Here is a 24821-nt window from a genome sequence, read left to right as displayed (position 1 = left end):
ACACGGCACTAATAATGTTTTCATTGCATGTTTGCATTCTTTCGAGTCCTGATTAGAATTAACCTGCCTATGTTACGCCCCTTGATATCATGAATGTACAATTGTAATATTAATGTGATACCTACGTAATCATGTGTATAAAAACCTTCAATTGCGTCAAAGCAGAACAGTTATTTGGAAAGATGCGGAGTGTATCTTTTGTGTATATTCCCTACTGCAGTAGTTATTATTAATTTGGAACCACTAATCAATATAGGAGTTGCCTATCTATAAATTGCCATGTCAGGGACAGTGCAAACATTTTTTTTATATATATAAAATAAATAATAATTAAAAAAAAGTTAAACTGACCCCTTCTCCGTGTGCAGAGGCGTACACATACGTTGGACACAAAGCTCATCCCTACTATATAATGTGTTTGGTAATGGCACCACAATTGAGACATTGAGGTGAACGTTGTATTAACATTATATTACTTTTTTTTAAAACAAAATTGGGTTATATAATGTGCTTATTAAAGTGTATCCCCCCCCCCAAAAAAAAATGCTGCACAAATACTGTATGGCATAAAAAATTGCAAGACCCACCATTTAGGGCATGGGTGTTCAACCTGTGGCCCTCCAGCTATTGCAAAACTACAAGTCCCATCATGCCTCTGCCTTTGGAAGTCATGTTTGTAACTCTCAGTAGCTTGCAATGCCTCATGGGACTTGTAGTTCTGCAACAGCTGCAGGGCCACAAGTTGAGCACCCATGATTTAGGGCCTCTATAAAAAAAAATGTTGGGGTTCTATGTAATTTTATAGCAAAAAAAAATATTTTTACATGTAGAAGTGTCAAAATAAGCCTAGTCTTCAAATGGTTAAAGAAAACATTGTAGAGCCAGGCATAGCCGTGCCATACTATCCAATACAGTACACACAGCCGACTTCTACTAACTAACCATAGGTACGCCTGGGAAACACTGAGGTTAGAACTACTTGCTGTGTTAAAACCAATACATGTACAGATTATCAGGAACTGCCAGATCACATTATAGGGACACACTTTACTTATATGTTATGTCACATGATCGACACATATGAAATTGCACCTGTCAGTCTTGTACCAGTAATAGCGCTTATCTAATAGATCGACACAGCTCCTCCCCCTCCTAATGATATCATGTCCGTCTCTGAAGCGGAAATGCGTTCCAGCGATCCGGAAATCCGCTTCAAGTGAAATGGTTAGGGACTCGTTTCCGGAGCTCGGCTGGGTATACACATCCGGGAAGATGGTTCCTAGTAGATGACAGTGCCCGTGTAGAGCCGCGTGGTAGTGTAGCCGTCCCCGATCCTGTAGTGTGTGAAGATGTCAGACGTAGGAGTGGAGGAGAGGGAGGATTGCAGGGGCTGGACTGACAAGCAGAAGGAGGAATTCTATACCAAGGTGAGCGGTATCCTTGTAGGAGATAAACCCCCTCTTCTCTGTTTATAGACTATTCGGATGTCAACTCCTTAACCACTTCAGCCCCGGACCATTTGGCTGGCCAAAAACCAGACCACTTTTTACGATTCGCCACTGCTTCGCTTTAACTGACAATTGCACGGTAGTACGATGTTGTACCCAAACAAAATTTACATGCTTTTTTCCCCACAAATAGAGCTTTCTTTTGGTGGTATTTGATCACCTCTACGTTTTTTATTTTTTGTGCTAAAAACAAAAAAATAGCGACAATTTGGAAAAAAACACATATTTTTTACTTTGCTATAATATCCCCCAAAAAAATATAATTTTTTTTTTTCCTTAGTTTAGGCAGATACATATTCTACATATTTTTGGTAAAAAAAATTGCAATAAGCGTTTATTGATTGGTTTGCGCAAACGTTATAGCGTACAAAATAGGGGATAGAGTTATGGCATTTTTACGAATAATTTTTTTTCTTTTTTTTTTTTTTTATTATTTAGTGATGGCGGTGATCAGCAAATTTTTTTTTTTTTTTTTTTTTTTTGTCGTGACTGCGACATTATGGCGGACGGATCAGACACTTATTTGATGTGGTTTTAGGACCATTCACATTTATACAGAGATCAGTGCAATTAAAAATGCATTGATTACTGTGTAAATGTGACTGGCAGTGAAGGGGTTAACTAGTAACTACTGTAGGGGTTTAGTGTGTCCTAGGGAGTGATTCTAACTGTGGGGGCTGTTTGTGACACTACACTGATCTCTGCTCCCGATCACAGGTAGCTGTGATCAGTGACACTGTCACTAGGCAGAACGGGGAAGTGCTTGTTACGTTAGCATTTCCCCATTTTTCCTCTCTATGAGACGATTGCGGGACATCGAGCCCACAGGACCTGCGCTCGCGAAGCTCCTGGCAGAGCAACATACAGAAGCAACCCGCCTCTTAAAGGGCAACGTAAAGGTATGTGATTCTCCCTGTACATGCCCTTCTGCCGCAGTATATCTGCGTGAGGTGGTCGGGAATCGGTTAAAATCGGTCTGAAATTGTATCATGGCATTTATTTTTAGCCTTTCGCCAAGTGAATTGTGGAGCAGACTTTGCACTATAAATGTACCCTTATTACATTCTTATTGGTTTTCAAGTTTCTTCTGTGATGAAGTTGATTTTCCTCACTTCCTGTTGTGTCCAGGAAGTGGAAGGAAATCTCTCCAAGTGGAACCTAAAAGGCAACACAAATCTGTCTCTGTCCAAAGCTCAAAACCAAGCTGTGTCCAGGGTTTTATTTTACATGCCAGACTGTCCTTTTCGGTGCACCTCAACTACCCCCAGCCACCTTTTATCCATCCAAATTCTTAATTTACTGAGCAAGAAAAGAGGAAGGATCTGGTATCTTGGATTACACTTTCCTTGCAGAAATCTGTGCACATTCAGTGTAAATACTGTCCACCAAATTAGGAGTAAAACTAAAGACATAACTTCTTCCTGTTAGGCTGTGCTCACACCTGAGCGTATCGTTTTCAGGCAGAAAGTCGTGCGATTTTTGCCACGATTTTGTAAAGGTCACTAATTTAAAAGCAGAAAAACGCCTGTATTCTGCCAAAAAAGAAGCTCCTGTACTTTTTTGATCGACAGGCGTTTTGTTTCAGGTGACAGAACGCTCAGGTGTGAACAGGGGCTATTGAAATGAATAGGATTTGTCTTGTTGGGCATTTTTAGAGCTGAGGCTTACAGCAGAAAAACGCCTAGGTGTGAATGGAGCCTTGGTTGTTTTTTGTTTTTTTTCCTCTTTGCCATCCATATCCCATTGGGGTGATTTCAGTTCACTTCCTGTCCTATAGTCAAAACAGGCAGCGAGAGGTAATTTGTTTCTCCCCTATTTCTGTCATGATGACTAACCAAAATTTTGGATTTTCTTTCACATCTGTGATAATGGTGAACAGACCAAATAGTGACGATGAATCTCCCTAACAGGGACATAGACTGCAATAAACTAAGACCCAACAGGTGTTCTAATCCCTCTCCATTCTGTCCAAAACTAAAAAAAAAAGAATCCGCTTACTCAGTGGGCGACAGGTGGATGACAGGTCCGCTCTACAATGCAGAGCAGACAAGGTCCTGCTTTTCTCTATGGGGAAAGCGGATGGAAACAAACCACCTGTCTGTTTCCATCTGATCCAATCAGCCGGAGGGATGGAAAATAGGACCACCATCTGTCTTTTTTTGGCAGATCGGATGGTGGTGGTCCGCTGACATCCGCCACTCCATAGGGTTGAATGGCTGGTCCGGCAGGCGGACCTGATCAGACAGCCTGTGTGAAAGGGGCCCAAGTCCTACTTTAAGCTTTCCTGTCTGAGGTCATTCTGTATTTGTAAACGGAAACAGGTAGTATTGTTGTGGAGAACGGGTCAGTGGAATGCTAGCTAAGCTGTGGCCCTAGTAAGGGAGGGACTTAAAGCGGAGTTCTGCTTAAAAAAAAAAAAAAAAAAAAATTTTTTATAAAATTCAGCAGCTACAAATACTGCAGCTGCTGACTTTTAATAACTGGACGCTTACCTGTTCCAGGGTCCAGCGATGTGGACAAACACCGCCATCACATGGGCGTACCCATGTGAATGAGGCCTATTAGTTCTCTGCTGTGTGTTTAGTCAGGTCAGGACTCAGGGCAGTACATGTAACATGCTTCTAATCACCCAAAGCTAATACCATACTAGTACATTTTTCACAGGTTAAATATAATGCTTGCTGCTAATATTTTTCTTGTTTTCCTTGTTCAGTATAGAGAACAGAAGGTTGTAGTTGAGGAATTATCCAGCCTGAAGAAAGATCGGGTAAGTTATAATAATAAAAAATATACAAGATTGTTTTTTTTTGGTTACTTCATCCTAAAACTGTCATCTCCCGTCACAGGTTAGAATGTAGACAAAATCGATGTTGTGAATAAAATGAACTTGCATGATGAAGAGTCCATTTAGTCAGTAATGTGTCGGTCTGCTTTTACAGAATAATGTGAAGTCAGGTTTACTTCTGGGTGGCTGGTAAAGTGAAACCATAAATAGTAGAATCAAAGGTGCCTATCTTTATATAGTGAGTTGTGTGAAGCTGCCCTCCGTTAACTACTTGCCGACCGACGGCTGTCAAATGACGGCCAGGCGGCGCAGCTTTTGTGGCAGGAGGTCGTCATATGACGTCCTCCCATTTAAACAGGGAATGTGAGCGATAGTGCGTGCGCATCCCTGTTCCTTCGGTGGCGTCGTGTCACTGAGACACTGCTCGCCACCAAGGGGGGTGAAATGCCATTGGGTATGGCTGTTTATCACGTGATCGGCCGAGATGAAATCACGGCCGATCACAGATGGATCCACCCCCCACTGTGCACGGCATGTGTGCGCGTGCACGCCGGTGGTGCTGTGTTCCCGGGAACACTGCTCGTCACCGACGCTGGTAAACAGCCATTAGCCGGCTGTTTACCCACGTGATCGGCTGTGATTGTTTCACAGCCGATCACTAAATGTAAACAAACCGCGGTAACAAGATGTTACCGGGTTCTCCTCCTCGCATACCGATCGTGTGTGAGGAGGAGATTGCGGTAACATCTCGTTATCACTTACGGTGAACACCAATCACACTGATTGCCTGCCCCCCCCCCCCCCCATAAAAAGTACCTGTCACAGGCCATCAGAGTACCTGAGTACCTGTCACCAGCCCATCAGAGTACCCGAGTACCTGTACCATAGTTTGTAGACTCTATAACTTTCACAAAGACCAAACAATATACACTAATTGGGGTTATTTTTACCAAAGATATGTAGCAGTATAAATTTTGGCCAAAATTCATGAGGAAAAATTACTAATTAGCAAAATTTTATGACGGAAACAAAGAAAAATATATTTTATATTATTTTATTTATAGCACAAAAAATAAAAAACCCACTAGTGATTAAATACCACTAAAAGAAAGCTCTATTTGTGTGGAAAAAAGGACGCAAGTTTTAAATGGGTACAGTGTTGCATGACTGAGTAATTGTCATTCAAACTGTGAGAGCGCTGAAAGCTGAAAATTGGTCTGGACAGGAAGGGGGTGTAAGTGCACTGTATTGAGGTGGTTGAGGTGAAAAATTCCACCTTCAATATGTGTAAAAAAAAAAAAGAAAAGGATATGGCATTAGCACAGACAAATAACCACAAAGCTATAAATTATATTAATATCCATAAAATTATACTTAATGGTCCCCACACCATTCAGAAAAATTCTTCTGTATTATGATAGGTGTTATTCCAGTAGTGCAACACCTTTCACCACCACCTTAAAAATGCGCACTCACCGCCAGTCCAGTGACCTCTAAATTAATAAAAGTAAACAAAATCTGTGGGATCGGACATATACACATCCAAAATCGATCACACCATTAATCAGTAGGTCTTCTGAGATAACGCACTATGCTCCATTATCGCTCCAGGAACACCACAATATCAAACCACCAAAAAGAGTACCAAGTGTAGGTTTTTTTTTTTTTTTTTTTTATTAAACCGGATTTACAACATATAAAAGTATTCCATTCACTTGGAAATGTGACCAACCTTGGCACCAATGTAAACCGCCTTTAAAGGCCAGCAGGGGTTCTCCCATTGAACAAAAAGGCAGGCAGTTGGTAGGGCTTAGCTGTAATGTTAGGAAATGTCAGGCTTTAATAATAAAGTGAAGCTATAGCGAATTGGAGCACAGAAGAAACCTTTCTGGCAAATAATTGTAATAATTGCCAACTTGTGGTGTTTATACGTTTTTTAAAATGGAATACTGGTGCACTTTAAAGTACCCCTGTACTGAGAAACATGCAGGCTGCTTTTTTTTTTTTTAAACTGTTAATTTTTCTGAATGGACAGCAATAGCTTGGGTGCCCCCATGGCAAAACTCTAGGGGGGGGGGGGGGGGGGGGGACAAGGCTTTACATTTCTGTAATGTGTTTTTTGTTTGTTTTTCAGAAGGTGTACAGACAGCAGCCCAATAGCAACATTTTCTTTCTTGCAGATAAGACTAAAACACTGAGTGAATGCAAAAGTGAGTCCAGATGTGTTTTTATGTTTTTATAGCTTTTATATAACAAAAAAATCTATCTATAGTTTTATCTAATCCTTGTCTACAGTACCACTAGTGTATACTATACGACACATCCTTTTTAAATATGGCATATCTGATCTATATTTGTTGTCAGTTGTGTTGACAGGGAGCATTCCTTTTTAGAAAACAAAATGAAATGGAGAATTAAATATTAGTCACTAGTCACCACCAAACAGCTTCAGTGGTTTTATTTGTTCTCTCAGCCATGTTATATGTTAAGAGCAATACCACTTTCAAATATGTCCTATCTGTCCGATCACCTTAGTTATAAGAATTTTGTTTTAACTACTTCACATTTGGGCCAACTCTATCTATATAATTTTTTTTTTTTTAGCAAACACCCTAGAGAATAAAATGTTGATTGTTGCAATTTTTAATGTCACGTGGTATTTGTGCAAAAAATTTTCAAACCCAATTTTTGGGGGAAAAATACACTTTAATGAATTTTAATGCAAAAAAACACCATCAATAATCCATTTTTTTTTTTGGTAAAATATGAAAGCTGATGTTGCACCGAGTAAATAAATAACAAACGTCGCACTTTAGAATTCCGCACAGTCGTGGAATGGCGCAAAACATTGATACTTAAAAATCTCCATAGGCAACACTTTAAAAATCTTTACATGTTACAATTTAGAGTTCTCTCTCTCCCTCTCCCTCTCTCCCCCTCTCCCCCCTCTCCCCCTCTCCCCCTCTCACATGTGTGGTCCGAAAGTTGTTTCCATATGCGAGCGCAACCTAAGTATGCGTTTGCTTCTGCGTGCTATCTTGAGGGGACGGGCGCTTTCAATTTTTTTATTTTATTTTTTAAACACTTTTATTACTATTACAAGAAATGTAAACATCCCTTCTATTAGGAATAAGGCGTGACAGGTCCTCTTTATGTAGACATCTGGGGTCAATAAGACCTCCGGTATCTTCTCTACCCTGGAAAGCATGAGATAAAAAAAGTTAATCTCTGCTTTCCAGGGTAAAAAAAAAATTGGCAGTTGTTTACATCTGCCAGTGCTGGAAGTGATATCATGGCAACACTTTTGGCCTCCTAGGATCTATCCGGTCCATGACCAGCTCTATGGTAATCTGCCGCTGGATCGGTTCTCCAGGTCCTCAATTGCACAGAAGGGCCCGGAGAGGCACCAGAGGCTGGCGGGAGGGGGGTGTGCCCTCCCGCTGCCTGTAAAAGCAATTCAGTGACTCATGATGACTTTTACAAGATACAAAATCGCTGGCTGAAAACAAAGATATCTGGATAATGCCTGTAGCTACAGGCATCATCCAGATATAATCACTTCAAGCCCAGGATGTTATATGACAGCCTTTTGTCAGGAAGTGGTTAAAGTGGTTGTAAAGGCTCAAGGTTTTTTCACCTTCATGTATTCTATGCATGAAGGAAAAATAATTGTGTACAGAAGCCTCTACCCCCCCCCCCCTCCCCAGCTCCCTCAAAAACCTACCTGTGCCCCATCTAGATCTAGCAATACATGAGAACCTAGGCTCTTCCAGGTCTCTCCCTCATTATTGGCTGAGACAGCAATGGTAGCCACCTGCTCCTGGTAATGTCCATCATAGCCAATGAGGAGAGAACGGGGTGGGGCCAAGCCATGCTGTGTGTGAAAATACACAGAGCAACATCTCGGTAGCAAGCCTGCTCTGGTGCCTGCATAGCAAGCTGCTTGATATGGGGGCGCTAGTTAAAAGGGTGGGGTCAGAAGTGCCGGTGGGGGACCCAAGAAGAGGAAGATCGGGGCTGCTCTGTGCAAAACTACTGCACAGAGCAGGTAAGTGTAACATGTTTGTTATTACAAAAACAAACCTTTAATATCACTTTAAAACATGTTTGTTTACAACATACTAAATGGGTACTACATGGAGTGTAAAATCCCCCCCCCCCCCTTAACCCAAGTCATATGTGGCAAAATCAATGTCAGGTCTATAAAATTCATTCAACCTCTGTAGTGCCAAGCCAGCACAATCTCATTCTACCCCACAGTTTTCTAATCACATTCTATTTACGTATGCAAAACATACTACTGGTTCTGGAAAATTTGCCAGTCCCTGCTTTCAGACAGCTGTTTTGTCATAATAAAGCACTATTTATACAGTATATTTGATGCTGTAAACATTCTTGTGTTTATATAAGCATTTATCATCATATAATCAAGTGTAATCACATGATGCAGAATTATTTTACATTGGTAATGCTGCAGGTTAAATACACATTTTCTTTGCATACTGAGGAAGCTTTTGCAATAGTTTCATTGTGGGGAAGAAAAAAAATTTCAGTGTCTAGTTACTATAACCAGGATCAATATAACAGCCCTTGAGCACAAACCTGTAAAATCTGTTTAGCAAATGGCAGCTCAGAAATACAGAATCAATAACCTAACTATACAAATGTTTGCTGTTTTCATTTTGAACAGAAACCCTGGATGACCTGACACGTACATATCAGATTTTCCAGAACTCTGAAAAGATACAAGACCAGAAATAAAGCCTTTGTGTGCTTTCCAAGATGTGTGGAATATGTTGTACTGTCAGTTTATGTGCCCATGTGGACACATCCCTTTATCAGGAAAACAAGAAGCTAATACGAAGAGGTCCTAATAGCAGCCAGCAGCTAATTAGAAGTGATCCCACTCACCATTACAGTTGCTTTTTCTCTGGGCATGTACTTCATCTAAGAGGAGAACTGACTCCACAGCCTCTGCAGGATGAAAACGGCAATGTTTTTCTTTGGAATGGAGAAGTTTTTGGAGGAATTGAAGTTTTATCTGCAGCTAATGATACCTTTGTAATGTTTCAGCATTTAACCTCTTGTGCCAATGAGCATGACCTATTGTCAGTCTTCTCTAAGGTGCAAGGCCCTTGGGCTTTTATTTTCTATCAAAGCAAAAATCACAGCCTCTGGTTCGGAAGAGATTTTTTTGGTCGGCGGAGTCTTTTATGGAAATTTAGTGATAATCTGGAAGAAATCTTGAGTCTGACTTCTGTGGCAGAATCCCTGACTGATGATGATCATTGGCAGGAAGTCCCAGCATCAGGGATTTTCAGGTGTGACCTGAGTACCTGTGCCCAGGTAAAATCTATATCGCTGACATGGTATCCATGGGTGTCTGTATCAGAAACGCAGCTCCTTGGAGCAACAGTACACGATGAGGAACAAAAATGGATTTTAAACACCCTCCCAAAATGTGTAACCCAACTAAATATTGGAAGTGATGGACTCCTTGTGCCAGTTTCTGCATTGAACACAGAAATTCCTGATACATTTTCAGAACAGAAATGCAAAACGTCTTTTAAGACTGTAAGTTTAGAAGAACTTCAAATGTTGATTTCTGATGAACACAAGAAAAATATTCAGTTGTTTGTAAATGTTTTAAGTAAAGCTGTGCTAAAACGAGTTCTGAACCTTCCACGCTTAAATCAGTCATTGTCTCCAGCACCTGAAAGGCAAGCAAATGTTGCCATACTTTTTTCTGGTGGGATTGACTCTATGATTTTAGCTGCACTTGCAGATCGCCATGTTCCACCTGAGGAACCCATTGACCTTTTAAATGTAGCTTTTATGATGAGGGCCCCAAAGCAGCAGAAGGCACCTTTGAAAAAATCCAGCCGAGGGAAAATTCCAAGTTCTGCGTTAACTGGAAATCCTGATGCTTTGCTGACAGATCCCTTTAATGTCCCTGATCGAATAACAGGCAGATCTGGTTTGGAGGAGCTTAAAGCCTTGAGTCCAACAAGAATATGGAATTTTGTAGAAATAAATGTCACTCTGGAGGAACTGACTCAAATGAGGCAAAAGTATATATCTCAGTTGATCTATCCATTGAACACAGTACTTGATGATAGTATTGGCTGTGCTGTTTGGTTCGCTTCTAGAGGAATGGGTATTCTGCAAAGTAATGGAGAAAAGAAACCCTACAACAGCACTTCTAAGGTAATTAGAAACTGTATAAGACTTATCCTGCAGTGTTTAAAGGAGCCGTGGAATATGGGCCTTACAACTATCTATGATAATTGATTTAAATGTGGGTATGGCTAAAAGCTTGTGGGGAAAAAAATTGTGTTAATGCAGGAATAAAATGCTGTGTATACCTGTTGTTTTTTTGTTTTTTTTTGTTGTGCAGATGTTTCTCAAATTCACACAACAAACATTTTATGCATAGCTCCCCAAGTCTTATTGGATGCAAGTAACAATACATAAAGTACTCCTGCATTAGAAACTGCCATTTGGAGTTGACGGACAGCTACATGTGCCTACAAAGCTGCATCATTTGCTTCTCCAGCTGCATTAAAGTGGTTGTAAACCTCAGAAATGAAAAATGAACAAACCATATCCCTCTATAGTGTGTGCCTGTCTCAATTAGGAGCACTAGGTGTAATTTCTGTCTGCTGCATTGTTCCTCTGCTTGTTGCATGAATTGTGTCTGCCATCTTTTCCTAATGCCAAGAGAAAAATGGTGACGGGAGATAACTCCAGCTCATTGACAGCCTCAGCTCTGTTCCTGTATGAATGGGGGTGTGTCCCTTCCCTCCAATCAGATGCCAGACCTCACTGCGCTCTGCCGAGTGTGACTTCAGCTCTCTGCCCCTTTTTTCTGACAGCTCAGACAAACTTTATAAATTCTTGACTTTGAACAGACGTAGAGGAGAAAAGATTGCAGATAAAAAGGTACAAGTTATGTAGGGGGATTTGCTTCATCCTTGTGTATCACATGAGGATATTCACTTCGTTGGGTATAGGTAAGGGTTTACAACCACTTTAATTCTCTTCTTCAGAGCAGCACAGGACCACAGTAAATCTGCTTGGGTCACTGGCTCTGGTGCATTTCCTGGCTCTGTCTATTAAAAGATAAGTTCACCTTTGGGAATATGTTACATGTTTCACTTGTTTTTAGGGTGGAACATGTAACATGTCCCTGCTGCTTTTTCTATTTGTGACAGCAGTACGGGAAGAAGTTTCCCAATCTAGCTCTCGCTTTTTGAAAACCGTACGGCCTCGTCCTTTATTCAGAGCTCTGTGTATGAATGAACTACAAGTCCCAACATCCTTTATGGCTGTCAGCTTGTAATGCTAAGTGAACTTCCATGGCGCTGTTGAGCGCTCTGATTAGTGGTGCAACGGATCGTCACTGATCCGTGATCTGAACGGGTCAACCCGTTCGGATCGGCACACCATGCAATCCGCGGAGCACTCCGCTGCCTTGGCCTTAGGAAAGGCCGCGGCTTCGGGCCTTGCTCCGAAGCGGCGGTCATCTTGGAACACTGGGCGGCTGTCTTTGGATATACAGTGCGGGTGTAACAACATATTTGACTACCCATCACAGTTTGCTACAGAAGTTATGTTCTGTCACCTCCATCTTGCTACACGCCACACTCGTCCACCCACAGTAAGGATGCACTAAGAAGGGAGAAAGCGGACATGTTACACCCACCGGAGTTTTGCATTTTACACATATTTATAACAGTAAACTGTTTTTTATATAGGGAAATGCAGGACTTAGAACTCCGTCTGACTGGTTAGATGTTGAATTTTAAAAGCAGCGAACTTCTGTCAGATTAGTTAACCTGTAAGGTGAGCAGGGATGCCACTGCTTTTAAAATTCAACATCTAACTAGTTAGAGTTGTAAGTCCTGTATTTCCCTATATAAATTCACTTTACTGTTATAAATACGTGTAAAATGCAAAACTCTGGTGGGTGTAACAAGATGCCCGCTTTCTCCCTTCTTAGTGTATCCTTACTGTGGACGAGTTTGGTGTGTAGCAAGATGGCGGTGACGGGACGTCCCTTCCGTAGAAAACTGCGATGGGTTGCCGAATATGTCGTTACACGCAAGATGACATGGATATTACAGCAGTGGGGGAGATTGTGGATATTACAGTGGGAGTCCTTTTTTTTTTTTTTTTTTTTTTTTTTTTTTTTTTTTCTTTGCTGATCCGAAAAAATTATCCGATCTGTGACTGATCCGAGGAGCGATCCAAACCATGAGTTTTTTGATCCGTTGCACCCCTAGCTCTGGTAGTTCCTTAATTCTTCCTGTCAGTGTGAACCTGCCAGTATGATGTACTGGGCAGACAGCTCACACTTGACAGGTCAGCAGGGGACTTGCATGGCACCAGCAATCTATTGATCGCTGGTGCAATGCTTTCCTGGCTCCTAAAAAAAGTGTTAAAGTAACAGAATTCCCACCAGAGAGTTCTGTTGTGCTATTGGTGGATGTTTTAAAGGATAAGTTTACCTTTGAGAACTCCTGCAGTGGCTCGTTGATCCAAGCCCTCTGTGTGACTGCAGTACGGGGAGAAGTACCCTATACCAGCTGTCACTTTTTTGAAAAGAGCGCAGCTGCATCATTCATTCATTCAGAGTTCTGTGAATGAATGGACTACAAGTACCGACATCCTTTGCGGATGTCGGCTTGTAGTTCTCAATAAACTTCCAGGGCGCTGTTGAGCATTGTGGTAGTTCATTGATTCTTCCTGTCATTGTGAACCTGCTTGGCTGTACGATGTACGGGGCTGACGGCTCACACTGACAGTCTGCAGGTGTCCTGAATGGCACCAGCAATCTGCTGTTCACTAGTGCAATCCTTTGCAGGCTAAAAAAAGGAAATGCACTTTTTTTTAATACCTGCAAGAAGGGGAACTTCTCGTTTAATGTGTAGGAAGAGAATACTCAGGAGCTGTGACATTTCTATGCATGATACAGAAAGTCGGTGAATTCTGGCGCATAAGTCCCAGCTATCTTTGTAAGAAAAGTTAAGGTGAGATGCATTCTGATGCCAGAAATTGTAGGACAGCTGAGTTTTTTTCTTTCTTCCTATTGGTCAGGGTTGTTACAGGTTTGTCTTAAAAGGGATAAGCTGGCAACCCATTCTATAGTAAAGCATTGTAGTGTTGCTTAATTTGCTCTTTATCCACACTTTAGGTTGTGCTGACTGGTATTGGTGCAGATGAACAACTTGGTGGTTACTCTCGTCATAGAGTCAGATTCAATATGTTGGGATACAAGGGTCTTCTTGATGAGCTGAGTATGGAATTGGGACGCATCTCATCTAGAAACCTTGGGCGAGATGACCGAGTTATTGGTGACCATGGCAAAGAAGCAAGGTAAGCCAAAGTATTTGTTTTTATTAACATTGCATCGCTGCAATTTAAAGCAAACCTGTTGCTCAAAAAAGCAAATTTTTTTGAAGCAAACAACTAGAATTTTAAAAGCAGGTCAGCACTGTAAGCCTCCATCAGTCTATCATGACAGAACTAATTTAAAAAACCTGTTGAGCCAAAAAAAAATCCCACAAGACCAGTTCTCTGCGATAGAAGCGCCTTTGGGCTGTGTTCACACTATGACGAGGAGCGGCTCACAGCAGGAGTCTGGTGCGTCTCCATTCACCATTTTCAGGTCTGATTTCAGCCCACCAGAAACCCGCATCCAATTTGCATAGGTGTGAACCCAGCCTTACACTTCTCTCCAGCCAGTATCTCCTACTTTCTCAGTTTCCTTGCTGCAGCCTTCATCAGTCGCTATAGTCTGACATTTTTGTGAGTGTTGGAATGCCTGTGCTCTCTGCTGCAGTTCCTTCCTCGTACCTTTTATATCACTGCTTTGTTTTGTATTCATGTAGGGGTCAGAGGAAGGAACAATGGTGCATGGTGATGGGCACAAGCATTCTGACACTTCCGGGAAGTGTCAGAATGCTTGTGCCCATCACCATGCACCATTGTTCCTTCCTCTGACCCCTACATGAATACAAAACAAAGCAGTGATATAAAGGTACGAGGAAGGAACTGCAGCAGAGAGCACAGGCATTCCAACACTCACAAAAATGTCAGACTATAGCGACTGATGAAGGCTGCAGCACTTGTTTGAAGAAAGTAGGAGACACAGACCAAAAGGTAAGGATAAAAGCATATCCATTGCAGAGAATGTGCAGGATATTTGTGAGATTCCTTATCTACCATTTTAAAGGAAACCTGTCATGAAACAAACATGTAATGGCATTGCTGCTATTATTATTTTTTTTGTCACCAGACTCCATTATATGTTGTATACTACTGGGACTTGGTGCTCATGTCCACTATTCCACAGTCTAATATGATGCTTTTGTATGAGCCACCCCATTAAATAATAGGGAGGAGGGCATACACAAGCAGTACCCATCTTTCCTGGCATATAACCAGGCATTCCTGTAGCCTATAGATGGCTAGGCTTGCCCCTCCTTGGTTACCAGCTGGGTTGGACACTTTCAGAGTCCGAATGTGTCTGAGCTATCCTGTTGGGACGATGTCAAAGCAGACAGCCAATCATAGGGAGTTGAGGGATTCTCTGCCCCACGGTTGCATGTATACACACATCTTGTATACAAAAACTGGGAAATTTAATAGCAAAATCCTAAAATATTTTAACACAGATGCCTTTAATTATTTATTTTTAACCAAGTTTCCACATACCTACACATGTGGTTGTTTTGTGCAAAAATGTGGATTCTGAGGTTTTATGAGCTATAATTACACCCTGGCCTTTTTTAGTAGCCAATTAAACCTAGGTGTGAGGTAATCAAGACTTCATAACTTGTACTGCCTAAGGCTTGTTATTTCACTTAACCCTGGGTCAAACCAGTGTGGCTTTGAAGTCGCACTACAATCTGATGTCAGTCAACTATCAGTGCGATTTCATGTGCGGCTTACAGACATCTGTGCAACTTCATTTAACAGAATGCAAGTTGCACTAAAATCGCACAGAAATGGTGCAGCAACCTTTTTCAAAGTTGCTGTGAATTGATTGCAGCAAATGGGGTGTGACTTTAAACTGTCAAATTGCATGACAAGTCGCTCTGGTGTGAAACAGGGCTAACTTTTCCTTTACACCTGATGTAAATTCTATACCAACTTGTCAAAACATTTTATTTGTGTCTGTGTCCGATTTTGAGTTGCTCCGCTCTTCCTGTCTGTTGACAACATGTGAGAAATTATGGGGAAAAAAACAGCAACATGGCTGTGTCTTTATGAGGGAGATATTTTGATTCCTTTTTTTTTAAGAAATGACAGAGATCAGGAAGAGAAATCTTTTTAAAACCTTAGGGCCAGTTCACACAACATGCAGTCAGTTCCAGAAAAAATGTAGAACATGCAAAAAATTTTTTTTTTTCCTGCACTGGACTGTACTGGAACACAGTAAAAGGCATCAAAAACACAACATAATGCACTAAAATGCATCAAAAATGTACCAGACCCCAGTACAGTGAAATGAAGACGACAAAAAGCATCTGGAAACATATCAAAAACGCACTGGAAGGCACCAAAATCACACATGCAAAAATGCATCCGAAACTGATCTGGAGTGCGTTTTTTGTGGTGTAAACCAGCCCTTAAAATCTGGTAAGGGGATTCACAAGCTAAAGCATTTTAAAATTTCGACAGAAAACAGGCAACTGTAAAAAAAAAATAAAAAAATAAAAAATATATAATAATAAAAAAAAAACTGACGCTGGGTTCAAATTATTCCTCATTCTATCAAAAGGCAAAAAGGCCGCTAGGCTTTTATCTGGATTGTCTGAAATACAAAGGTGTTTAATAAGGCATCTAGTTCAATTCATGCTATATCACTGTTAAACTAGATTATCAGAAAGCGTCTCTCTTTACAATGGCATTGCAGACCTTACCAACTTCTATTGCTGCTCCAAGCAGCTACTGAAACTGGAATCAAACCCGGGCATATAAATCAAGGACTAGAATTCATGTTTACATCCAGCGCTGAGCCTTGGCTCTGAATTTTTTTTAAGTCCTGTTTGATCATATTAATGTGATATTTTATTTATGTGTGTGCCTTCTTGTTAATGTTAACGATTTTTGATGGTGCATTTGGTCATATGAAATAAAAAAAATCAAAAGCCATATTCTGCAACGCAACTAAATTTAGATTTTTTAGCACAAGATTTTTTAAACAGAAGTTATTTAATTGCAATTTGGTCAATCTTTACTCAGAATTTTTAAGTCATTATTATAGCTTGTTCACTGCATGTAAGTGATATTGGAAAACCATCTGTCCTATTCCGTATGCAATATTTTGCTGCCTTTCATATCTTAATGTTCAGTATTGAAGTTGTTTTAACTATTTTATATTTACTCCTTTTTTTAATTTTTTTATTAAAGGTTTCCATTCCTTGATGAAAATGTGGTCTCATTTCTAAACTCTTTGCCAATCTCAGACAAAGTAGACTTAACATTGCCCAGAGGACTTGGTGAAAAATTAATTTTGCGCATGGCAGCTGTGAGTTTAGGACTTGCTAACTCCTCAGTCCTGCCAAAAAGAGCGATGCAGTTTGGATCCAGGATTGCAAAAATGGAAAACGGTAATGAAAAAGCTTCAGACAAATGCAACAGACTTCAGACAGAAATCATTGATTGAATAATCTTTTAGTTGTTTTACGGAAAGTTGCTGTAAGAACATATAGTATATTTTACATTTAAAATACTGCTAATAAAATTTCATTGAAAATTATGGAAAAAAAGGGAATGTTCATTTGGTGTATTACAGAAGAAATCCATTTGAATCTTCCATCCTGTGTTCTCATTCACGTTGCACAGACCCGTTACTGAAGATAGTTGGGTATATTTATCTTGTCCTTAAAGTATTCATTGCACTTTATATATGATTCTAAGTTTCCAACATCAAACCGACCAGATAATGGATGGCAGTACACTGGTTTTCTGATAAGAGAGGGAACAATTGATTATTATTATTATTATTATTTTATTTTTTTATTTTTTTCTGTGTGCGAATATTTGGAAGCTCGGAATCAAATTCTACTAATTGCCGTCTTCTTGCAAAATGTAGTGCAACTCTGCATAGTAACCAGTCAGCTTCCAGGTTTTATTGCCAAATCGTAATTGAACAAAATTTGAGTTAGAAGCTGATTGGCTACCATGCACAGCTGCAGCAGATTCTGAGTGCTTCATGCAAATTAAATAAAAAAAAAAAACAAACATGTTATCCTTGCCTGATCTGCGCAATGTTTTTGCACAGAGCAGCCTTGATCCTCCTCTTCTGGGGTCCCCTGGTGGCGCTCCTTCTCTTCAGCAAGGGCCCCCCTGGAAAGCCATTTTCCAGGGGCACACCTGTACGTGCTCACTCCCGAGTCCACGTGTCTATTGACAAAGAGCGGATGGCTTGGCCCCACCCCTTGCTTGGTAAAGCATTTGATTGCTATCAGGGAAGAGGGAGACAGCGGCGAAAGCCGCTTCTCTCATGCACTTCCCTGGATCAGATCGGGTTCAGGTAAGAATGGGGGGGGGGGTGAATCTGCAGAAGGTTTTTCAACTTAATGCATACTATTCATACTTTACAACCACTCTCTCAGTTTTAGTAAATCTCCCCCTGTGTGTAGCAAAGGTGCTCTTGGGCAACTGTAGTGCTCTGGGCATGTCCAGAATTGAGTAACTGAGCTTCCAGCAGTTGCCCCTTCAAGAATTGTACAAGTCTAGTGCCGATGTTACAGGGAGTAATAAAAGCTGCTTCTCTATACAAGAACAAAGTAAAAGTCTTGAAGGTAAATTTGGCATTTTCCTTTACATATCCTTTTAAAGCTAAACTACAGGCAAAAAAAAAGTTAATTTAAATAGCTCCTTATTAGTCACAAAGGCTATAGATCAACTTTTTGTACATCAATATCCTATCTATCTAAACACACACACACACACACACACACACACACACACACACACACACACACACACACCTTCTCTGTCTCTTCCTGTCTTTGATAAAAATTGTTCATCAATAATGACAGACTTCTCAAACATAGATTTAATTACCTTATTACAAGCCAGGATAGAAAAAGGCCCGGTGCATCTTTTTCACTGATTGGTGCATCCTGAAAGATATAATTTTACTTTGTGGTTTCTATATTATGTTGTATTGATTTCAAAAGAAAACTCCTACATTTACAGGACACATTTAATAGTCTTCGATAAGATTAAATATGGCATTTATAGTACCTTTATCAGTGAGGCCATTTATGTACAGTGACATGGTAGTACATTAGAAAAATAGTAAGAAAACATGTTGCACATAAAGCACCAATGTCATCTGTATGCCAAGGCTAAAGTAAACCTGTCCTGAGAGATATATGAAGGCTGTCATTACTGACCTCTTTCTGAAATTCTTGTTGGCTGTCCATTATTCTGACCCAATGGTTTCAATGCTTTTTGAATCGCTACACAATCACAACCAATGCAGGGAAAGAAAAGTCATATCTTTATCTGCATTCTTGTTCAGTATCACAGACAAATTATTGAAGCATGAAGACCAGCATCATAGCCAGGCAACTAGCATGTTCTGTAAGGGTGATTGCATGGGCATTCTTCTTAATGGAAAATGGAAATACATAGTCCATTACTAGCCATGACCATGCTGTAAATATGTGCATTTTGTGTATCTGCTGAGGTCTGTTTAAATCACCACAATGGAACTGATCTCTGACACTGCAGAACCAGAATAGCTAGTTCCTTGCATATGAGAAATATGAAATCCTCTAGATCAGTGGTTCTCAGCTCCTGTCTTCAGGACCCGCTAACAGGCCAGATTTTAAGTATTACCTTAGGGATATGCAGACTAGAATACTGCAAATTATATCATCTGTGATGTATTCAGTTATCTTGCAAACCTGGCCTGTTAGCTTGATTCACACCTATGCATTTGTTGTGCTTTTTTGCATTTTGAAGATTTGCACTACAGTCCATCTAACATGGTTTCCTATGGAATACGATCTGTAGTGCAAATCTGCAAATCTGCAAAATGCAAAAAGCACAAAAAATGCATAGGTGTGAATCCAGCCTTAGTGGGCCCTGAGGACAGGAGTTGAGAACCAATGCTCTAGATGTTTTTCACTATTTGTAAAGCTTATCATATACTTGAGCTATATACGGTATCTCACAAAAGTGAGTACACCCCTCACATTTGTGTAAATATTTCATCATCTTTTCATGTGACAACACTTAAAGTGGTTGTAAACCCAACCAACTTTGACCTACAGGTAAGCCTAGATTAAGGCTTACCTATAAGTCCAAGAAATATCTCTTAAACCTACACGGTTTAGGAGATGTTTGCCGAAAGACAGGCACCGCTGTCTACGGCGCATGCTCCGTAGACGGTGGCGCACTGAGCGCGCCGCGGTCAACGGCAATATGCCGCGAGTGGCGGCTACCGTGCGCATGCGCGGGAGTGACGTCATCGCGGCTTCGCCGAATGACAGCGGCGGAGCAGCGAGACCCACCGAGAAGATGGATGCGCCGGACTACAGGGGACAGCGGTGACTTCGCTGGCTCTTGTGTCAGGTAAGTGACACATAATGGACTACTATGCGATGCATAGTAGTCCCATTATGCTTCACCTTTGCAGGGAATGAAAGAGGAAGTAAACTCATCAGGGTTTACTTCCTCTTTAAGACTTACACTTTGCTACAATGTAAAGTAGTGAGTGTACAGCCTGTCTAACAGTGTAAATTTGCTGTCGCCTCAAAATAACTCAACACAAATTGGGCCCAATTAGCCATTTTCCCTCCCTGGTTACAGGGTCTCAGGTGTGAATGGGGAGCAGGTGTGTTAAATTTGGTTTTATCGCTCTCACTCTCTCATACTGGTCACTGGAAGTTAAACCTGGCATCTCATGGCAAAGAACTCTGAGGATCTGAAAAAAAGAATTGTTGCTCTACATAAAGATGGCCTAGGGCCAGTCATGGCGAACTTTGGCACCCTGGTTGTTAACGAACTACATTTCCCATGATGCTCATGCACTCTGCAGTGTAGTTGAGCATCATGGCAAATGTAGTTCCAAAACATCTGGGGTGCCAAGGTTCGCTATCAATAGTAGGCTATAAGAAGATTGCCAAGACCCTGAAACTGAGCTGCAGCTAGGAGGTGGCCAAGACCATACTGCGGTTTAACAGGACAGGTTCCACTCAGAACAGGCCTCTCCATGGTCGACCAAAGAAGATTAGTGCACATGTTTAGTGTCATATTTAGAGGTTGTCTTTGGGAAATATACATAGGAGTGCTGCCAGTTTTGCTACAGAGGTTGCAGGGGTGGGGGGGTCAGCCTGTCAGTGCTCAGACCATATGCTGCACACTGCAATAAATTGGTCTGCATGGCTGTCGTCCCGGAAGGAAGCCTCTTCTAAAGATGATGTACAAGAAAGCCCGCAAAAAGTTCAACCTTTCTAGTGCTGTTAACCCTTGTTAAAATTTCCCAAGTTGTTATTGTCATAGCCTGGGTTGTCAGCGCCCAAGGCAAGACAAGTAATTTGCGCACCTAAGCAGTAGACATTTAGTTCTCCCTGAGTCCCTCCACCAAACCCCTTATGGTACACTTTAGGATGTACCACTCTTTGTTCTCCTTTCTTTCTCTTTTATCTCTCTCTATCCTGATTTTCATGTTTTTTTTTTTCTGCAGCCATCTTTCTTGTTCTCTAATTCTTTTTCTTTGTTCCTCCCCTCTTTTCCTCACCTTTCCATGTATTCTCTATTTTTATTCCTTTTCTTGCTCCATGGTGGGGGGATTGAGATGAGTAGCAGTGCTGGCAGAGAGTTGGGATGAGTAGCAGTGCTGGTGGGGAGTTCTGATCAGCCAACTTAGGTGCTCTTGATCAAGGTCAGCTGCTGATCTGAGAATTGTAGTGAGGACTTTTAATGGCAACTAATCACATGTAGTGTGATTCACTGTGTCTCTGACTTTGTGGTGTCTTGTAGCGGTGACACCTATGTTGAAATCAGGAGATAGGGTCTCCTCCAGCCCCTCCCACTTTACATTCCTCACCAGTCAGCTCACCTCTAGTCTCTGCCTCAGCCATGCCATGAACTCAGTGGGTGGCTGCGGGCTCCAGGGAAAACCCTTCTGGGCAGCCGCAAAAAGGCTGGGAGAGCGGTGTGGTCTTCAGGAACAGCCTAAGCTACCGTGACCCCTGGCAAATCTTCATTTGACCCCCAGGTTGAGAACCACTGATGTAAAGACAGCTAAGGCAGACTACTTGTCACCTTGGGAAGCAATCCTATTGGCCATGTTCCATTGCCAGCAGAAAAGTACACATACTTCATTCATTGTGAAATTTCACATATATTTTCAGTGTGGTACGCCTATGTTCTGAACCTAGTTGCACTTATAACAAGAGGTCACTGGATTTACGTTAGTCAATATGGCTATGAGAACGCTTTAGGGTGAAATCTTGGTGATGGAGATACTTAGATGCTGATTGAGTTGTTTTTTTGTTTTGCCCCTGTGTTGCCTGGAATTACAAACAAATAGCAAAGATTTTACTAACATCTTATTTCTGGTCCAGGTAGTTGCAGTGGCCTTTTCTTAAAGTGGAACTTTAGTCACAAAATTAAGTCCTGCCAGATCACTTCAGGCTGGCCCCTTTTGCAGGTAAAACATTAAAAATAAGTGCCTATAATGTTTAACCACTTCCATAGCAGGCCTATTCTGGCACTCCTCTCCTACATGTAAAAATCTTTTTTTTTTTGCTAGAAAATTACTCAGAACCCCCAAACATTACATATGTTTTTTTAGAAGACACCCTAGGGAATAAAATAGCAGTCGTTGCAACTTTTTATGTCACACGGTATTTGCACAACAAATTTTCAAGCTCATTATTTTATGGAGAAAAATACTGTTTCGTGAATTAAAAAATAACAAAACAGTGAAGTTAGCCCAATTTGTTTTGTATAATGTGAAAGCTGATGTTACGGCGAGTACATAGATACCCAACATGTCACGCTTAAAAATTGCGCACACTTGTGGAATGGCACAAAACTTTGGTACCTTTAATATCTCTATAGGCGACACTTACAGGTTACTAGTTTAGAGTTACAGAGGAGGACGAGTGCTAGAATTGTTGCTCTCGCACGCACTCGGCAATATGACACATATGTGGTTTGAACAGTATTTACATATGTGGGTGGGACTTACATATGCATTTGCTTCTGTGCACTTTAATATATATATATATATATATATATATATATTATTTTACTTTATTTTTTAAACTTTCTTTCATTTTTTTAATCGCTTTTATTCCTATTACAAGGAATGTAAACATCACTTGTAATAGGAATGGTGTGTGACAGGTCCTCTTTATTGAGAGAGGTGGGGTCTATAAGATCCCACATCTCTCCTCCAGGCTGGAAAGCATCAGAACAAAAAATAAAAAAAAGAACAATCTGATGCTTTCTAGCCGAGATCTCTGCTTTGTTTACATCTGCAGCCCTGTCAATAACGTTATAACGTTGTGCCCGGGCCTCCGACAGTCATAGAGATCTCTATGCTCTTCATCCGCCAATGGTGGATTCTCTCTCTGGGTCACTGATGGCACGGGCGAGCCCAGGGAAGCACCAGAGGGCGGCGGGAGGGAGGATGTCCCTGCTGCCTGTAACAACGATCAAGCAGTTGAACTGCCGCTATGATCATTCTCACAAAGCACAGAATCGCTGGCAGAAAAAGAAGATATTTGGATGATGCCTGTAGCTGTAGGCATCATTCAGATACCACCACTGAAAGTCAAAGATGACATATGATGTCCTTGGGCTGGAAATGGTTAAAAATCCAGTAATACACTGTCTCGCCTTTCTCTGCACATGCTCAGTTGCTCTCTATTTTTAGACATTGCTAAATTTGTAGAAGCCAATTTGCTGTCAGCCTTAGACCTCATTCACACCAGAGTGGTGCAGAGACGTCAGTTTTTCTGCATGCGTTCTGCAAGGGCACAAAAATGTGCCCTGTTCACACCACTACACTGGTATCAAGTGCAGATTTTTTTCTGAAGGGGGGAAAAAAAACAGCCATGACATCAACATCGGTGCGAATAGGGCGCATGAAAATTGATTTGAAATTGATGTCAGTTTTCCCATCAGTTCAGTCAGTTTTCTTGCAGGTATGATGTGAACGAGCCCTGAAAGTGGAATTTAACCCTCCTATCCTTTACAGCCAAGGAAGCTGCTTCTGTTTGATCTGCAACTACCATGGTGCTGCACATGTGCTCAGTTATGACAACAACCATTTGATGGTTTGACAGTTTGGTTAGGACACAAGCAACTGTGACAGTCAGAAATCCCGGCATTCCAGAAATGTAACTGTTTTCTGAAACTGTTAAATTGATGGGTTTAGTTACGCTTTATGACTTACTGCTGTTCAGTGAGAGACAGGGATGAAACCCTGAGCTATCGTGCCTGTATCACAAGTGTAACGGAATGGAAGGCCCAGAAAATAGAATTTTTTCACACTTCCTCTGCCGATAAGGAATCACAGTCCCAGGAACATGTGAACAAGGTCCAGTGGAACTAGGTATTTCTAAATTTCACTTCTGCGCCGTTCGGTGTCAACCATGAGACTTTCCATGAAGTGTATTTCAGTGATCTTGGAGAGCCACAGTGCAGGGAAGGGGGAGCCTCCTGCTTCTAGAGGGCCAGGATGAAAGTCCTAGCGACATTTACTAAATGAGACAATCTAGTCTTTTTGTAGTGTATCCTTGGCAGGTGAGACACGTGTAGCAGGTATTTGGTATGTACCGTGATCAAAATCAGTCAACTGCTTGATAACAGTGGACCAAAAATTTTGAAGTTTATTCAATTTTCACAAAACATGTAGGAGAGTACCCAGCACTTTCTGGAATCTCCAACAGTTGCCAGTGGTTTGGGGGAATCTTTATGTAGAAGTGGCGGGACTCTGTACCACGGCACCAGGATCTTATACCCCAGTTCTTGATACCTGTTAGCTATAGATAAGGTACCCCAAGTGTGATTTCCATTTAAAGTAAAATGTGGCGGAGACTGCATGAGCTGACGACGATGAGAGCGCACATATGCTTTCAAAATACATTTCGGAGTTGAAGTGCATGCCACTCTTCACAAATGAAATGAGGTAGGGCGTAGTTGTCGGAGTCTCTGTCCACAGTCCTGATGGCCCGTACACACGATCCGAAAATCGGAAGAAAAATACTGCATTCGACGCGATTGTGCGATAATTGGATCGTTAGTACAGATCTTTCGAGAGCCGATCACGAAAATTCATCCGATATTATTTGATAGGACAAGCACGAAAAATTTCCTCGTGCAATACCAGAGATTGTACAATTTTCGTTTCGTCGGTAGTTGTCGTCCGAAAATACAATACAAATACATTACAACACATGACATCACTTCCGTTTTTTTTTTTCTGTTGTACGAAAGTTTTCATAATTTTAGTAACCTATTCAATTTCTACTTGCTATTAA

At 41.2% G+C, this 24821-nt stretch overlaps 2 protein-coding genes across 3 annotated transcripts in view; one reads left to right on the top strand and one right to left on the bottom strand.

Annotated features, from left to right (window-relative positions):
* The first annotated feature begins 1237 nt into the window (after positions 1-1237).
* Positions 1238-17072, top strand: ASNSD1 (asparagine synthetase domain containing 1). Its single transcript, XM_077448690.1, has 6 exons — positions 1238-1427; positions 4222-4275; positions 6428-6503; positions 8984-10500; positions 13490-13671; positions 16714-17072. The coding sequence occupies exons 4-6, from the start codon at positions 9076-9078 to the stop codon at positions 16967-16969; spliced, it is 1863 nt and encodes a 620-aa protein (XP_077304816.1). The 5' UTR covers positions 1238-1427; positions 4222-4275; positions 6428-6503; positions 8984-9075; the 3' UTR covers positions 16970-17072.
* LOC143924395 (uncharacterized) overlaps positions 16959-24821 on the bottom strand; it is a 44730-nt gene continuing 36867 nt past the window's right edge. For both annotated transcript variants that reach the window (XM_077448691.1, XM_077448692.1), the window contains 2 exons: positions 18376-18434; positions 16959-17271 (listed from right to left, as the gene is read on the bottom strand). In XM_077448691.1, coding sequence (XP_077304817.1) covers positions 17154-17271; positions 18376-18434 — 177 coding nt within the window. In that variant the 3' untranslated portion in view covers positions 16959-17153. The remainder of the gene's footprint in view (positions 17272-18375; positions 18435-24821) is intronic.

Source organism: Lithobates pipiens, unplaced genomic scaffold, assembly GCF_037356315.1.
Source record: "Lithobates pipiens isolate NorthernLeopardFrog02 unplaced genomic scaffold, aLitPip1_a1.2 Scaffold_22, whole genome shotgun sequence".
NCBI lineage: Eukaryota > Metazoa > Chordata > Amphibia > Anura > Ranidae > Lithobates > Lithobates pipiens.
The sequence above is the reverse complement of the archived record's forward strand: the minus strand, read 5'-3'. Positions and strand labels throughout refer to the sequence as shown.